This window comes from Kogia breviceps, chromosome 13 (assembly GCF_026419965.1).
Source record: "Kogia breviceps isolate mKogBre1 chromosome 13, mKogBre1 haplotype 1, whole genome shotgun sequence".
Taxonomy (NCBI): Eukaryota; Metazoa; Chordata; class Mammalia; order Artiodactyla; family Physeteridae; genus Kogia; species Kogia breviceps.
In genome coordinates, this window is record NC_081322.1 from 71,147,543 (window position 1) to 71,166,598 (window position 19,056).

The window sequence follows — 19,056 nt, forward strand, 5'->3', positions numbered from 1 at the left end:
GAGTTCTTACATGATATTTTGTATTTCATAACATTTTGGAATATTTACGATGTCGGTCATACAAACAGTGGTTGGGAACTTAACATAAGCTCCATGTTAAATGTTAGGTGTCCAAAGCAATAAGGGGGTTTTGCCTTCAAGGACTGCATTGTCTGGGGAGGCAGGGTGTGTGCAGCAAAATATAACTAATGCCAAGTCACTCTGATGAGTACCACTTGAAATGAGGATCTTGGTACTTGCTGTTCCCCCTGCAGTTCTCTGACTGTAAATAAATCATCCTTAAGGATGGTGCTCAATTGTCACCTCCCCTATAAACTTTTCCCTGACTGTGTATTTAAAAATAGCACAAACATCCCTCCTCTGCATTCCTTATGCTCCTTGCCTGCTTTATATTCTCCTTAACATCTACTGGCATCTGATTTTATCTTGTTTTTCAGTCTCATCTCACTAGAACAAACTGAGGGCAGGGTATTTTTGTTTACGACTTTATCCCTAGGGTCTAGAACAGAGCCTGGCATTTGGTAAATGGTCACTAAGAAATATAAAAATGAATGGATAGCTGGGACAGACAATTCAGAAAAGAATTGCTTAAACTTGGAACAAAAGGACCTAGCCTCAGTGTTAGCCAGAAAGAATACCTCAGGCATCCCAGACAGATGGCAAAATCATGAAGAATTTGCCTGCTGTATCTTAAGGACCTATTTTGTTTAAGCACTGTCTATGATTGGTATAAAGTCACTTTTTCAGATACTTGAGAACTTATTTTACAAGTCAAACTAAGTATCAAAAGTTATTACTGTTTGTGATTATTACTAGTGATGTATCCAGATCTCCGTTGTGATGTCATCAAATCACCTCAGGTGAAGGGCAGAACTTTAGCTATCTTGTAACTTTACGGTTAGATTATCAATACTTCTGTGTTCTAATGCTGACATTAGTATGTTTTATCCAGCTTGTTTGTTCCAGTTAAAGGTCAGAAGAAGGTAAAACTTCTAATGGCCTTATGGAGAATGTATAATAAAACAAACATACCTGCTGTTCAAGTTAAGTAGAACAAGTTATTCAAGTTAAGAAATAGAACACAGAAGCCACCTGTAGGTGGCTTGAATAAATCCTCAATTTATTCAAATTTTTCTTTCCTTGGGTAACTTTTATGAATTATCTGGACTTTTATATTAATCATCACCTGCATGGCATCCCTATAAACACAGTATCTTGTTTTGAGCAACTGAGAAGCACAAATCTAGCTCAATGAGGGAAGTAATTGCTACCGTTTGATCAAGGCATCTTTGAGAAGATGAGCTGAATAGTTTCTGAGTCTGACTTGAGCTCTTAGAGTTTACAAGAGCCCCATGTGGTAATGTCAGTGAGCCAGGTGATGAGTGAGTCCTGGGAACACAAGTGACCATAGTTGAAGCATCCTGAATCTCCTGCCAAGCTAGGCTTAGCAATTATATGCTCATTTTATATTTTATGCTTCTATACTTATTATGACCCCTCTCTGTCTCTGAAGAGATCACTGCAGAACCTTCCTGTGGAGTGAAGTGAGTATCCTCAGCTTATCTAGACATGAGAGTATGAAGGGTGAGCAGGCACTTCGCTGGGATTTTGTCAAGCAAGCCAAGTATAGAACAGAATGAGAGCCAGATATATATAGAACATGCTATCCTCAGATTACAAAGGCAGTGAATATCTAGGTTATGACAGCCTTCAGCATGTCTGTGTCTTTAGTCACACTTCTCCAGTCTGAACTGGTTGCTTCTCTAGTTCTGGTTCCCAGCTGTTATCCTGGGAATCCCCTTCTCTCCCTCCTCTGGTGAATGCCTATTGGCTGTATCTTTTACTCACCTTGTTGTGGAGTATATCCTCCAGTAATTCTTGAGACAGAGTACATGGGATGTAAACTATTTGAAAGCTTGCATGTCTGGAAGTGGTATTCTACCCCCATATTTGACTGATAGCTTGGCTGGGTATAAAACTGTGGGTTTTAAATAATTTTCCCTCAGAAGTTTAGAGAATTTTTCCCCATTTATTTCCATTTTTGCTATTTGTAAATCTGAAGCCATTCTGACTCCTCATAACTTTGTACTTTTCTTTCCTCTAAGTAGCATCTCTTCAGTGTTCTGAAATTTTAGAGTGACATTTATTGTTCTAGACATATTTTCATTTGTGTGGGTGTCCTCAAACAGGAGGCGCATGTCCTTTCACTTCTGGAAATAGTTTAAAATTATTTTCTTCCTTGCATTTTCTCCTTTTCTCTTCTGAACTCCTGTTATTTGGAGTAGGAGCTCCTGGACAAATACTCTAATTTGCTTATGTTTCTCTCCATGTCTATGCCATTTCACTCTACTTTCTGGGATATTTCTCTAATTCTATCTGCCAACCTACTGCTGAGTTTTTAATTTCTAAGAGCTTTGATTTTCTTTTAAATTTCTCTTGTTTACTTTGGGCTTACATGCTAGAGATTTTCCTCAGATCTTTGGAAATTTCTGTCTGTTTGTTCATGATTAAGATTGGAGGACAAGAGCACTAGGAACTCTGGATGGGTAACATTGGATGATTTTGAGCTTTTTTTGGTAGGGTGGTCTGGGTGAGCTGTTTGGGAATCTTCCCAATGTCAGTATCTTTAGCTCTTTCTCCCTGGAATGATTATATTCCCAGGGACACTTCCATTCTGCCTTGAGAGTAAGAGTCTGGCAGGCAGAATTCTGTGAGTCAAGTAGAGGAAGGTGGGTGTGGGATATTCTCTGTTTCCAGCATCACTGATCATGAGATTAATCACTAGATTATATACATATACACACACTTTTGTGTGTGTATATGTATGTATATATGTGTATACATAAACAGTTAATTCTCATTAATCATGGAATCCCTATTTGCAAATTCACCTCCTCACTAAAATTTGTAACCCTAAATCAATATTCATGGTGCTTTCATGGCCATTCACAGATATGTACATACCAGTTAAAAAGTTGAGTCATCCAACACACATGTTCCCAGCTAAGGTAGAACAAGGTGATGCTCTGCCTTCTTGTTCCATCTGTCCTACTGTAAACAAGTGTCCTTTTTATGGTCTACTTAGTACCATGCTTTTCATAATTTTGCACTTTTTCTTGGTGATTTCACTGTTTAAAAGGCTCCCAAGCATAGTGTTGAAGGGCTGTCTAATGCTTCTAAGTGCAGGAAGGCTGTGATATGCATTATGGAGAAAATATGTCTGTTAGATAATTTTCATGCAAGCATGCATTATAGTGTGGTTGGCCGTGAATTCAGTATTATTGAATCAACAATGTATATATTTAAATAAGGTGTCTTTAAACAAATTCATAAAACAAGGTTGTATGTTGATAGGTTGATAAAAATGTTGTAACTTTGTATTTCCCCAGGGAAATACAAATCCATTTGTATAGTGCATTATTTGAGAGTAATGAATGAGTCAGTATTTGTTCATTTAGTGCTGGCAGGGGTTTATGGAATGTAACTAGCACAGATAATGAGAATCAACCATGTATATGCGTATATACATCTGTATATGTGTATATACATCTGTATATGCGTATATACATCTGTATCTGCCTACCCATGCCTTCAGCTGTGCCTCATGTTGACTCATGCACAGACCTCCTGTCATCCTTTCTGGAGAGTAGACTTCTGCTAGAATTGGAGAAAGACAATCGCCCAGGGGCTGTGGGATGAAGGGGGGCGTTCTAGGAATCTTCACTTCTTTTTAGAAAGCTTTCTCCCTGATCCTCCGTATTTTAGCAATCTCTTCTTCCTCCTCTTCACGTATCCTGTCCCTGTGTCAGAGGTATGTGCTGCTCCAGGGGTTTCTGTGATTTTGAAGGGCTCTGCAGTGTAAATCTGGATGGTTCTCAGTTTTTTCTACCATCAGCTTGGGAAGTGGATTTTGATGTAGTTTTATGTCCTCCAGGTTGGCTACCATGGTCCATCAGCTTTCCAGATTCCAGTTTTTTATTCTTGTCCCCTTTCCTCCCTGTCCTCCTGGTCCTCCATGTTTCTACGTCCCTTTACTGTAGTGTTTTGGGAGAAAGCAAAAATAAGATGGAGTGTTCTCTTTGCCATCCTAACTCATTGGTCTCAGTTCCTTTTTTTATAAGTCAAGTTCCTGAGATAATAAGTTTCAGCTAGTATGCCACCCCCTTTGCCATAAGGCTCTGGAAGATGTCAATATTGCTAATATTTGCATGTCCTGGACTGCAAAGGACTTAAAAAGAGTTTCTTGACTCACTGACAGCTAAATGAGAAAATGTCTTCCTTTTTCCTTCTCTGTAATGCCTTTATAAGGAAATGTGGATTGGTAGGTATCTCTACAAAGCATTCTTAACTTCCAGCTCAGAAAGAGAATGTCTAGTCTCAAGTAGAATTTCTTCCAATTTCATTACAGCCATAATCCTCTCCAGGTTTCTTATAAAATTTTTGAACTGAGATCTTTGTAATGCTTATTTTTTCATTGTTAACATACTAAACAAAACTGTTGATCACTTCCAGATCACTTTCCTCATTTTAAAAATTGTCTTAAGATTATGAACCAATGTATAAAAACAATAGCCACTTTAATAGTCTACTGAGACTCCAATTAGAGAGGGTAAAGTTAGAAATAGCTAAGCTAATACACATTGTTTTAGAATCTTTTCTGTCAAAAGGGTTTTTTTAATGTCATTCTTTTATTTTTAAATAGCAATGCATGATCGTTAATAGAAACATTGAAAACTTAGGAAACTAAAGAAATAGTCACCTTTTTTCTTACCACTCAGAGGTAATTACTATATATTAAGTGTGTGTGTACCCCATATATATGTATATATATCCTTCCAGTCTTTATTTGTAAATACATGAATAAAAATGCATATTAAAATTTTCCATGTTATTCTCCCACAAATCATTTTTAATTAGTACGTTCTCATTCACTCATTGGCAGCCTACTTCTGTAAAGGCCAGAAAGTATAATTTTTGGCTTTGCAGGTCATAAGGTCTCTGTTACAACTCAACTCTGCTATTGTAGCACGAAAACAACGGTAGATATTTTATAAACAAACAAATGGGCCTGACGGTGTACCATTACAACTTTATTTACAGGATCATGCAGCCTCTGATTGGGCCCACTGGCCACAATTTGCCAACCCCTAGATATGTAAACTTTTAATTTTGACATAATTCATGAAAAGTTGCAAAATATTACAGAGAGACTACTGCATTCTTTATCCAGTTTCCCCCCAAGTTACATCTTCACTACAGTACAACGTAAAAACCAGAAAGTATGCATTGGTATAAGGAGTGTTTATGCCTGTTATTACAGGCATAACCACCACCGCAGTAAAGATACAGAACTGTCCCGTCACCCAGAGGTCTTCCTCATTGCACCTCCCTCTCTGACCATCCCTACCTCTTAGCAATCACTAATCTCTTTTCCCCCTCAAATTTGTCATTTTGAGAATGTCTTACAAATGGAATCATACAGTATGTGACTTTTTGAGATTAACTTTTTTCATTCAGCAATGAGATTGAGTCAGGTTGTGGCATGTATCAGTAGTGTTTCCTTCTGTTGCTGAGCTGTGTCCAGGGTATGGATATAGCACAGGTTGTTTAACCATTCCTCTATTGAAGGGCATCTTGGTTGTTTCAAAGGATTCTTTTAAGGTTCTGTTGATCTCTGTGTTTGGTTCTCCATGTTCCCTTTCTTCCTCATTGTCAAGCTTCCAAGTTGAATGTGGTTTAGAATGTGGTGGTCCATCTATCTCAGGTGTTCAATTGAGTCTTATTGTATCTGTCATTATTTCAAACGCATTGAATTCAGTACTCACGGATTTAAACCAAAGGTCATTGATCCTACAGGGACTTCCATTTTCTTTGCGGGTTAGTAGTGATACAGTATCTTTCTATTTATGGTGATCATTGAGTAAATAGTCTTAATACTTGTAGAGACAGAGACTCAAGTTTGAGTCTCAGTGTTACTACTTACTACCTGTTGTCCTCAAGAAGTCACCTAACCTTGAACCTTCATTTTCTTATCTGTTAAGAAAAAAAAAGTATCAACCCTATCTCATAGGATTGCTGTGAGGAGTTAAATGAGATTACATAGGAAAAGTGTTTGGGAAACAGGAAATCACCCTACATATTTTACAGTAATAGTCATAAAAGTAAATCATCCTTCATTAGTGTTTTAGAAAAAAGTTTTGTAATTAGGATGAGTAGCTTTTATTAATGAGTAAGTATGTGGAGGGGTGGGATATCCTTGCTGGAAAAAAAAAAAAAGAAAATTTAAGACCCAGTTTTTATAGAGTTAGAAGGCCAGAAGAACAGAGAGGAAGAGTGGTATTTCTGTATGCTGTAATGGATGACCTGTGTTGCAAATATAATACCATCTGGCAGATGTGAGAAGAAATCATTTAAATCAACAGTCTCTCTAATGAGCTACCATCTGATTCCTGTTAATCAGGCCTTCCTTTTTCAAACCGTCTTCCCATGGTTTCCATGACCCTGTTCTCTCTTGCTTCTCCTTCTGGCTTATCATCATCATCTTCTTGGCCCTTAAATATGGAGTTCCCTGGGGATCATCCCTGTACTTCTCTTTCCATGACCTCTTCCCTGGCAATATCATGCCTTTACATCACTCTCCAAACAAAGCCTACATCTGTGTCTCTAGCCCTGACCTCCCTCATTTCCATCCTGCTGGCTGGATGACTCTATCTCAAACTCAGTATTTCCAAAGCTGAGGTCATTTTTCTTAAAAGATGGCCCTTCTTTTCGAATTCTTCTACCGTCTTCTCAGTCCCTCGGCGTTCTTCTCTCTGTCACCTCCCAACTCCCCCCAAATCTAGTCATCTTATTGATTCTTTGACCACAGTTTCTCCCATTTCCTCTTTCCTTTCCATTTCAGGCCTACATCTTTAGCCTTTTAACTAATATCCCACTTTCCCTCCTCACCACCACCCGTTCATCCCTCCTCAGCTTTGTCACATGAATCTTCCACAGCTGTTCAGGTTCTTCCAACTCAGTGTCCCTGATTGCTCCCCTTGTTTGTAGAATAGAGCCCACATGGTTAGTCTAATACAAAATCTGCATGATCAAACTGCTTTCTTAATCTTATATACTCAACTCCAGATGAACTGAAAGGCAGCAATATGAAACAAAACTCTTATTTTTCGGAATTCCACAGTGGTTTGCTTTTCTAACTTCATTTAAAGTAATTTATGGGCATACTTTCCTTTTCAATGCTGGACCCATGTATGGTTTCTCTCAGCATTCCCACAGAGTTACATACGGCAGGTGTTTAATTATTTATTGAATGAATGATTGGTCCTATGGTAGAAACTCAATTCTTGTCTGACCCATACACTTAACAAGTAAGTATTGAGAACCTCACTGTGGGTCAGGTGCTTTGAGGCATTGGGACATAGTGGGCACAGCCAGTCAGTTTTTGGTTTTGTTTTTTAATTTGAGTTTATTCATTTAACTTCAAAAACACCATAATAATTGAATAGTTTTTTAAAAACAGTAGCAAGTAGTGAGCATATTATGATTGTAGTCCTTCACTCATTCTCTACTGCGTATAAAATGTCAGCAGTGAATGTTCTTCACCGGCCCCATAAAGAGATCCTACACTCAGCACCACCCCTGGGATGATGTTCATCATCCTCATGTGCTTCTCCATTGTAAGGGCTCTGTCTTTCCTGATTTGGAGCAAAGCCCACCAATTCTACTTGGTCCATTTCATCCTCTTCTGCTTCCTTCCTCTCAGATAGGAGTTTTCCCAGCAAAGAGATTTATCAGGAGAGAGAGCCATTCTCAGGAAAATTTATCTTAAATTCAACGACTAGGCAACCCTTTTCATACTGTCCATGATAAAATGGCATGCCTTCATTTAGCACATACATGACCTTACATTCTAGTAGCAGTCTTAAAGATGTTACCATTGGAGTATTTATGACTTCATGCTAGGGTATCAACTTCGTACTTACGTCTAAAGCTAAGCTGTCAGGCAGCTAGTTTAAGAATATATTAAATATTAAATAATTATACTCTGGTTGCCTGAAGCATGGAATTTATCTGTTCAGTGAAGTGAGAAGTCTAGGTTAGGAGAAGAAAACGGGTGAGTTTTACAAAGGATCTTCCTAATAGAAGGAAGTAGTTGGAGAGGGGAAAAGAGAGGATATCAAGCTATTGAGGTCTCCTCCAGTTAATCATTTCTTCTAGGGCAGGCAATTCCGTGAAATTAACATAATGTGCTCTTGGATCCTATACAGATGGCAATCAGGAATTATTTCCCTGTGAAGTCTGTGGAAGACGCTTTGCAGCAGATGTTCTGGTAAACATAAAGACATTTTGTAGATGTGTTTCATTGGAGTTAAATGAACTGTCAAGTCAGTGAGGAGGCCACAGTGGCAAAGATTAAAGACAGATGTGAAGGGAAAGCTAGGGGAGAAAAGTACATAACCTATGGCTGGCAGGCCCAGAGGACACTTAAGCAGATCAGGGCTGCCCCATTCAAAAGGGAACTTATTAAACATGGTCCTCTTACTAAAAGGAAGCCAGATGAAAGTATCTTGGCACAGCTGATTGTCTCTTGAGAGATTTTGGCTCTTTCGCCTTTTCTATAAGCATCAAAAATTCAAATTTTAAGGCCAAAGCACCAGGGAAATTAGCTAGTCAAGAGGAATGAACATTGAATTTGGAGCATCTGGAAACTTGGCTTTTAGCCTCAAATTTGTCACTAATTCTGACAAGTCCTTTAACCTCCCTCTGTTTCCTGCTTTGCCACGTATAAAGACAGAACTCTCTAGTTTCAGGGGTTTTATGTAATTTGAACAAAATGGATGTAAGGCTTGTTCCAGGACCTAATTGTTAATTAGATTCAAGCTAACTGCATGTCAAGTCCCCGGATTGATGCCTATAAAGTTGAATAAAAGCTTGATTTATTTCAAAATTAGGGAAACAAACAGGTAGTAGGCCCCCCCATATTATGAAGGAGTTCCCAGGAAAAACGATTTAAAACAAAAGTCTAAGATGACAGTGAACTGTTAGTTGGGACATTCAGGTCAAAGAGACTTGTTTTGAACTTAAAGAATTTGGACTCTAAACCTGACTACATTTGGGGCAAAAGACTACCAAATGAGGTTGTAGGTTTTATTTCTCTGGGGAATTTAAAAGTGAAATATCTGTTCTAGTTAACCACAGCTAGAGTTTGCTGGATCTGGAAGGGGAGCTCACAGGGCCTGTTGTGGCCCAACAATCCACTAGGGAGCTGCCTTTGCTAACCCAGGACTGCACCCCATGAGAATGGATTTGAGACCTAGAAGGTACTGTTTGAAGAGGGATCACTAAATGCCAAGTATGCTTAGGTCCTCTTGAGTTTTACTTCATTGACCCATTTCTAGGCTACAAAGAGCATTTGATCAAGTGGTCTGCTCTCTCTCTCCCCTTCCGTTTAAAATGGTATGGCTTGTTCGTAGCCAGGTGCAGTGATTTTCATGGAGCCTGTATTTTTTAGGTCTGGACAAAGCAACTGTCTAAGTGATAGCTGTTATGAGTTACATGACCACCAAGGAAGAGGACTTAGGAGTGGAAGGCAAAGATCCTGGCATAATCCCATAGTGTTGCAGTGCAGACTTCATAAAAGTGGTACACAGGCAAAGCTCTGTGTGCTGGCTCCCTGGTTTTTGTACCAGAAATGCTGAGTACTTAGAGGTCTACTGCCTGGAGTAGTTTTCTCTGCCGATTGTCTTAGTTTTCTCTGCCGATTGTCTTATAAGTATTGTAATATTTTAAAATTTAATATTATAAGCTTAGATTTGCTCTAAAATAAATGACTTCATGAATGTGAAATGTTTGGACACACTAAGGGAAAATGTCTTCATAACTTAAATGGAATTGGTGTATTTTTCTTTCGTAGTATGGTTGTCCCAGTTGTTTCTTGCAGATGTTCTCAAATATTTCTTTGAAACCTCTCCACTCCTTTTCAGTAGTTAAGTGGTTTGATTTGCTGTGTGTAGAAAAGTAACCCAGCTAAACTCAATTTTGAAATGTTGAGTGGTAAGAAGAGTTTTTCTGAGAAGGTTCCACTGGTAAGAAGCTAAGTTTCCCCTTGCTGTATGCAAAGAGTTCCTTCAAAATGATGGGAAAACAATGTTAAGGTTATTGGGACTCAATTCCTGGATGACTTGCTTTGGAATTTAAGAGCAGTGAAGGCAGGAAACAGAATAGAAGAAATAAGAAAAGTTCCTTGGCTTCAGTGAGTACCTAGCCGAATATCAGAAATAATTTATTTCAACTTAAACTAGAAAGTTTGCCTTTTCAAAATTATTTAATGCTTGGAACTATTCATTGAGCCCAAGTGATAGAGTTAAATATGTAAGACCAAATTTTAAGTAAGTTTCTTTAGCTGAAGAGGCCTTTTATTGACCTTGCCCAAACACAATATCTCGTTATGTGTAACATGGGTGAAGAGAGCCAGATGGATTTGCTCTGCTGTGATTTGAGAGTTAGAGAATGAACTTGGCTCTGAAGGTGCAACCCAGTCACTGCAGCAGGGGCTGCTTGAGTACACTGAGGCATTACGAACTTTGTGATTGTACGTGTTAAAAATTTTAATCCCCACTCCTTCTTTTCTAGGAAAGGCATGGACCAATATGTAGAAAACTGTTCAAGAAAAAGCATAAACCTTTCAATTCCTTAAAACAAAGATTACAGGGCAGTGACATTCCCACTGTGTGGAAGGCTCCTCAATCCAAGGTACTATTGATATTTTCCTTGCTGTTCTTGATTATCTCCTTCAGTACATTAAAGCCTCTTTCTGGCTCTCTGGTTTCATTTTTGCTTGATAATGCAGTGTAATGTCATGTAAGTGTAATCCACCTTTACTGTTTTCTTTTTAATCATGCTCACTTAGATTTCCAAATGTATTTCAGATACTTTCCAGATGTGGCAAAAAAATCTCGTTTATATTTTCATTAGAGTAGCATTAAATCCAGCAATTAACTTGGAAGACAGTCACTTTTAATCTTACATTTAAGTCTTCCTTTAAAGTATTATAATTTCTTTGTTTTTCTGATTGTTATTTTGTGTTTTCCCTCACTATTGTGACTTGCAAATTTTATTACTGTATTTTCCAAACCTCTTTTGGTACTTTTGGAAAACAAATTCTCTTTTTTCTCCAAATTTCACAATTCTGTTTCTTGTAAATTCAAATCCTAGCTTTAAAAAAAATTATAATGGTGAGATATATAGTCTAGGTTAGTATACGTTTTATTTTTTTTATAGCCTCAACCCATGAGAAAATCTAACTGGAGACAACAACATGAAGACTTCATTAATGCGATTCGATCGGCAAAGCAGTGTACACTAGCCATTAAAGAAGGCCGGCCTCTCCCACCTCCACCCGCTCCGTCCATCAACCTAGGTGTGTGGCCAGTTTGGTTTGCTTTTGACATTTTACTCTTAACCAGTTGAGGCTATGCTTGATTTTGGGCCTAGTCATTATGCCTTCCTCCTATAAACTCTAAAATTAACAATAGTAATTAAATTATATAAAAGTAAATTTATCATAAAATTTATATTATCCTATTTTTTTCAATTCTGCATAAAGATTCTGTATTTCCTTCTAACTCTACCGCAACGTGAGTGCACCACTGTACCCAATGTCATGGCATTACAGAACTCCAGGGGATGCCCTTCACATCCTGGTTTATGAGAACAGAGCTGGGCAGAGCAGTTTAAGCAGTTCTATAATAGCTCCATAGCATCAAATACCCACAGCTCTTTTAATTTTTTGAGATAAAAATATAAAATATAAAATCACCATTTTAACCATTTCAAGTTGTACAGTTAGTGGCCCACAACTTTTTTACCCTAAGCTTTTTATTTTGAACATTTTCATATATACAGAAAAGAGGAAGGAATAGTACAATGATCACTCATATACCTTCCACTTAAATTTGACAATTTGGACATTACTGTCATATTTTTTATCTCTCTTTTTTTTTTGTGAGGAAGTTTTAAATATTTAAAAGTAAATACTTTTAAATATTTAAAAGTAAGTTTTAAACATCATAACACTTTACCCATAACTATTTCACCATGCTGTTTTAAAGTACATTTTTCTGTATAACCACAATACTATTATCACACTAAATATATAATGTCATATTTTCCCAATTATCTTAAGAATGTCTTTTGAAGCTCTGTCCTCACCACTCAGCCACAAACCAGGATTCAGTCAAGGTTCATGCATTGTCTTTTGTTGTCTCTTTAGTCCCTTTTAATCCTGCACAACACCCCTGCCAGGCCACTTATCTTTTAGAATGTCTCATATTCTGGATTTGTCTGCTTTTTAAGTCATATTAACGTTTAACATGTTTCTCCATCCCATCTTTCTGTAAATTAGAAATTAGGTCCAGAGGCATGATTAGATTAATGTTAACATGAATCCCTTATCAGGTATAGGATTTTCAGATATTTTCTCTCATTCTGTGGACTGTCTTTTCACTCTCCTGATGGTACATTTGATGCCCAAAAGTAATTTGATGAAGTCCAATTTACCTATTTGTTTGTTGCCTAGCTTTTGATGTTAAATACTCCAGTATCTTGAAGTCTTTCCCCTGTGTTTTTTTTGGGTTTTTTTTTTTTGCGGTACGTGGGCCTCTCACCACTGTGCCCTCTCCCGTTGTGGAGCACAGGCTCTGGATGCGCAGGCTCAGCGGCCATGGCTCATGGGCCCAGCCGCCCCACGGCATGCGGGGTCCTCCCAGATCGGGGCACGAACCCGCATCTCCCGCATCGGCAGGCGGACTCTCAACCACTGTGCCACCAGGGAAGCCCTCCCCTGTGTTTTTTATTCTAACAGTTTTTACAGTTTTAGCTCTTATATTTAGATCTTTGATCCAGGTAATTTTTGAATGTGGTATAAAGTAAGATCATTGGAAGTTGGATATCTAGTTCTACATGTGGTACCTTTCTCAGCACTATTTGTTGAAAAGACTGTGTCTTCCCCATTGAAAGGTCTTGGCACTCTTATCAAAAGTCAATTGACTATATATTTGAAGGCTTATTTCTAGGCTCTTTATTCTATTCCATTTTTCTATATGTTTGTCCTTACACCAGTACCACATTGTTTTGATTACTATAGCTTTGTAGTATGTTTTGAAATCAGGAAGTGGAGAGTCTTTTAAGATTATTTTGGCTATTTAGAAACTTTGAGATTCCATATGAATTTTTAGGATGGGTTTTTTTTTTTTCTATTTCTGAAAATGCCATTGAGTTTTGATAGGGATTGCATTAAATCTGTACATCACTTTGGGTGTATTTGTCATCTTAACAATATTGTCTTCCAATCCGTGAACATGGAATGTCTTTCCATTCATTTACGTCCTCTTTAATTTCTTGCATCAGTGCTTTGTAGTTTTCAGTGTATGAGTCTTGCCTCTTTGGTTAAATTTATTTCTAAGTATTTTATTCTTTTGATGTTATTGTAAATGGAATTGTTGACTTTCTTTTCAGATTGTTAGTGTATAGACGTACAGGCAATTTTTGTGAGTTGATTTTGTCCTGCAGTTTTGCTGAATTTTGCTTATTAGCTCTAACAGTTGGTTTCTGGTGTGGAATCTTTAGGGTTTTCCACATATTTGATTATGTCATTTGTGAACAGAGATAATTTTACCTATTCCTCTCCTATTTGTATGCTTTTTATTTTTTGTGTCTAAACCTTCAGTCTAGAACTTCCAATACCGTGTTAAATAGCATTGGTGAAAGCAGACATCCTTGTCTTGCTTTCTATTGAGTATAATGTTAGCTGAAGGTTATAAATGACTTTTTCAAGTGTAAGTAATAACATATTATGGGTATTATAACATTTGGAAGTGATATGTATGAAAATAATAGGATATGGTTGAGTGAAGAAAATGAATGTATATTGTTGAAAGGTTCTTACGGTATACATGAATAGGTATAGCATTGTTTGAAGGTAGAGTATTATATCATAAAGATCCCTATTAATAAGCCCTAGAGTAAACATTCGAAAATATTGATGTATAGCTAATAAGATAATACATAGACTGGAGATAAAATGGGAAAAAAATTCAATCTAAAAAAAGACAGGAAAAGAGGAAAAAAGGAACAAAGACCTGGTAGGATAAAAACAAATAGCAAGATGATAGATTTAAACCTAACTATATGGACAATTGCATATAAATGACCTAAACACTTAGGATAAAATGCAGAGATTGTCAAACTGAATAATAAAGCAAGGTCCAATTATATGCTTTCCGCAAGAAACACACCTTAAATATAAAGACACAAATAAGCAAGCCAGGCAGGTGACAAAATGAGGTGAGCCAGGTGGGCCTAGAGAGGCTATACCCTCCCTAAGGGACAGCTGCTCCTGCCTCAGCACACGGTTGCCTCAAAGGAACGCACACCAAGGTGTGTATATGTGTGTATATATTTTATACACACATACTACATACACATAAATTTAAAGGTTAGAGAGGAAGAAGTAAAACTATCCTTATTCACAGACAACATGATCATGAATGAGTAAATGTAGAAAATCTTTGGAAACTACAAAAAAAGCTACTGAAATCAAAAGTTCATTTAACAAACTTTCAGGTTATAAGGTCAATATACACAAGTGAATTATATTTCTATATACTAGGCATAAACAATTGAAAAAATGAAATGAAAAATGCCATTACAGTCATGTAAAAAACGTGAAATACTTAGGCATATATTTAACAAAATATGTGTAAGACTTTTAAAATGAAAACCACAACACAATGCTTAGAGAAATTAAAGAGGACTAAAATAGATGGAGAGATTTACCATTTTCATGGTTTGGAAGACTCATGCATTGTGTTATGATGTCAGTTCTCCCCAGATTGATTTATGGACTCAATGTAATTCCAGTGAAGATCCCTGCAAGTTTTCTTTGCCAAGTAGGAATTGACTAGCTGATTCTGAAATTACACAGAAATTCAAAGGATCTTGAATAGCCAGGATAGTTTTGAAAAAAGAATAAAATTGGAGGACTTACACTACCTGATGTCAAGACTTACTATAATGTTACAATAATCATGAAAATTTGGTATTAGTCTATCAGTTGAACAGAAAAGAGAATCTAAATATAGATCTCCCCCCAATCTATGGGCAGTTGATTTTTAACAGAAGTAATTCAACATGGGAAAGGATAGTCTTATACTATACACAAAAATTAATTCAAAATGAATAATTGACCTGTGAAGTGCTATAACTATAAGATTTCTAGAAAAACCAAACATCTTTGATCTAAGAGTCAGCAAAGATTTTTTAAGCAGGACACAAAATGCAGCAACAGGTTTTTAAAAAGGAAGTTGATAAATTGGGCTTCACCAAAATTAAAAACATAGTTTTGAGAGACACCATTAGGAGAATGCAAAGGTAAGGTACAGGATAAGAAAATATTTATAATATATGTATCTGATGAAAGTCAAATGTCAAGAATATATAAAGAACTCTTATAACTCAATAATAAGACAACAACCCAATAAGGAAAAGGCAAGAGATGTATTTGAACAGAACATCACAAAATAATGGTCAATAAGCATGTGAAAAGATACTCAACATCATTTTCATCAGGGAAATGTAAATTAAAACCACAGTGAGATACCACTACACACCCACTTGAATGGCTAAAATAAAAAAACCGACAATACAAGTGATGGTTAAGATATGGAACAACTGGAACACTCATACACTGCTGCTGCTGGGAGTCTAAAATAGTACAGCCACTTTGGTATTTTCTTAAATTAAACATACACTTACCTATACAGTGATTCCACTCCTAGCTGTTTGTGCAAAAAATGGAAAACATATCCTTAAAAAAGACCTACATATTAATGTTTATAGCAGCTCCATTTAAGTAGCATAAACTGAACATGACCATCAACAAGTGGATGGATAAACAAACTGTGGAATATTTACAAAATGGACTACAACTGAACAGTAAGACGAAAGTGCAACTATACATGCAGCACACATGGATGCTGTCTTGTAGTAAGATATAGAAGAGGTAAAACTTATCTTTAGTGACAGGAAAATAGATCTTTGATTGCTTGAGTCTGGGTTTGGGGGAATTATTGACTGAAAAGGGGCATGAAGGAACTTTTGGAGGTAATAGACTTGTTTTATATTTTAATTGGGATGGTTACACAAATGTATGTATTTGTCAAAACTTTTCAAACTGTACGCTTAAAATAGGTGCATTTTAATGCACGTAAATTATTCCTCAAAGTTCATTCTAAAAAGTATAAAAAGGGAATTCTCTGGTGGTCCAGTGGTTAGGACTGCACACTTAAACTGCTGTGGGTGTGGGTTCTGTCCGTAGTTGGGGAACTAAGATCCCGCAAGCCAAGTGTTGCAGCCAAAAAATAAATAAATAAAATAAAAAGTCAAACAAACAAACAAAACCAAAGTGTAATACTGTAAAAATCATCCATAAAATAAATCATCCAAACTTCAGTACCAGAAAATACTCTTAATTGCTTCAGTTTTGCTAGGTGCTTATGAAAATTAACTTGAAATCATGTGTTGTCTTAAGATGTTCCATAGAAAGATCTATGACTGTGATTTTGATAATACTTTGGCAACAAGCATTGTATAATAAAAGCATCTTTTATGAGAACTACTTCCATTTTAATAGCAGAAGCTGCAGGGTTGATGGCTACCTTCTAGTTCTTTAGTTGAATAGTGAAACCATGTCAGATGGTCTGCTGTGTGAATTTCGCTAATTTCCACATTGGATTTAAAATGTGGGGATTATTGTTTCTTTAAAATAAATAATTCCCTTTGTAAGGCCTCATCAAGTGTACTTTCTGCCCTTTACATTTTTATGCTAAAATAGTTTTATAATTAAATTCTTCCCTATGCCCTTATAATTTTATGCAACAAGAAAAATGATTACCTCCAATAGCACATTTTCATTACTATTCAGTTATTTTAATTGTGCAGGGATTTTATATTAGCCCATATATTCTCCAGCTTAAATACTTAGAAAATTTATACAGATATTACTAGTGTTATTAATCATATGGCCTAGTATGTATGAGTTTGCAAGTAATTTCCATTTTTTTTCCAGTCTGATTCCTTATTTCATGGCTCAGTTTTTGTGACGTGCATATATTTATTCTAATTCTTACTGACTTAAGTAAGTTTGCCAATCATTCAACTTTCCAGGATTATGTGACAGTTTATGAGGGCAGTGATATAGAATATTTACAATTGGGATTTCAAGTGGTCCTGGGAGATTTGGTCCACGTTTCACAGGGCTATGTAGACGTGGGTACTCAACAAAGTGCTTGCATTTTTAAATGATGCTTGTTTTTCTACTTTAATCTTTTATGAGATATAGAGTAAGACATTAAAAATCATTATCAGGGGCTTCCCTGGTGGCGCAGTGGTTGAGAGTCCGCCTGCCGATGCAGGGGACACGGGTTCGTGCCCTGGTCCGGGAGGATCCCACATGCCGCGGAGCTGCTGGGCCCCGTGAACCATGGCCGCTGAGCCTGCGCGTCCACATCTGTGCTCCGCAACGGGAGAGGCCACAGCAGTGAGAGGCCCGCGTACAGGGGAAAAAAAAAAAAAAAAATCGTTATCAGGAATCCCCTGGTGGTCCAGTGGTTAAGACTCCAAGCTTCCACTGCAGGGGCACAAGTTCTATCCCTGGTCAGGGAACTAGGATCCCGCATTCTGCCTGGTGTGGCAAAAAAATAATTAATTAGTTAGTTATAAATCATTATCAGTTGAAATAAATAGCACATAGTGATTTTTATGACATCATTATTGATAGAGGAAGAGGTGACTCAGATTGAGACGGGTCGAACGTGTAGCTCAGTCGTGCTGTGTTCAAATTATTGTTGCAAGAAAAGAGTTTTTGCATTCTCGGTATATTTGACGTTCTCTTCCTCTGCTCCTTAAGCCTGGGCTTCCTGTTCCTCCTGTGGACTCCTGGAGGACCTAGTGCTTCCTCCTTGCAAAGCTTAGTCCCCGGAGTGGTGATTGTCTGCTTCTTTACCTAGGCCTCTAGCCGTCTCTAAGATCTTTGTCAGCAGGGAAATACTGCACTTCAACTTGGTTTCCTCCATGGCGGCACACAGTGCCAAGCACACAGAAAGACGGTGAGTGAATGAACAAGTGGCCTTAAGGAAGCAACACAGTCACTGCCCTAATCACTGTCTTCGCCCAGACTGAGTCTGGTTTATGGCAGCAGCATTTCTGATACAAGCCTTGACTTTTCAGCTGGTAGAACTAAAGAAATAACCCCTGAACCACGAACCCGGTTCCAGGTCTTTTTCTACACCATCGTAAATGAGTTCTGCCTGATGATGGCACTTCCTATTTTACTTTTCATAAGCAGTTTCTTTCCTGTTTGATAGTTGGGACACAACCTGGCTGGGCCTGTTTCCGTTTAGTTACAGCATGTTCTACCCACCCACTGTACCAGGCCCTGCTGTGGATTATTGTAGTCACCTTTCATAACAGCTCAGCGATACAGGTGATACGTAGGTACTGGGGAAATTGAAGCTTAAGGAGGTTCAGAAACGTGCCCGAGTTCACACACATAGTAGGTGAAGAGCTCAGGCTCAAAACCAGTCAGGCAGGCTGCTGAGCCTTCACCATTTCTATTTTATTTTATTTTGTTCTATTTTATTTTGTCCTATTTCATTTTGTTCAAGGAATTTGTCACCATGGGAAAATTTTGTTTCTGTATTAGAATGCTTAGTCCTTGATTACAGAGACATTGTATCCCCAAGTTGCTTGGAGCATAATATGTGTTCAGTAAGTGTGGAATTAATGATGAAGTAATGCCTTCCAGAGTGTGCAATAAAATGTTAGGTCAAGTGCTAACAGTTTCTTTCATTCCAGTTTCTTACATATTCCAATGCTTTCATTTTACGAGTATTCATTTTAGGAAATTATTTGTTCAAGTAGAAAACTCCCCAAACTGCTTTAAAAGATGTCTTCAAAAAACTCTTGGCTTTGAAGACATCACTGCCTTAAATACCCATT

At 37.4% G+C, this 19,056-nt stretch overlaps 1 protein-coding gene across 1 annotated transcript in view; it reads left to right on the plus strand.

The window, feature by feature from the left end:
- The window catches only part of ZC2HC1B (zinc finger C2HC-type containing 1B), a 41,397-nt gene that overhangs the window by 1,058 nt on the left and 21,283 nt on the right, over positions 1–19,056 (plus strand). Inside the window, exons 2-4 of the mRNA XM_059083197.2 lie at positions 8,268–8,329; positions 10,633–10,752; positions 11,281–11,419. Coding sequence (XP_058939180.2) covers positions 11,290–11,419 — 130 coding nt within the window. The 5' untranslated portion in view covers positions 8,268–8,329; positions 10,633–10,752; positions 11,281–11,289. The remainder of the gene's footprint in view (positions 1–8,267; positions 8,330–10,632; positions 10,753–11,280; positions 11,420–19,056) is intronic.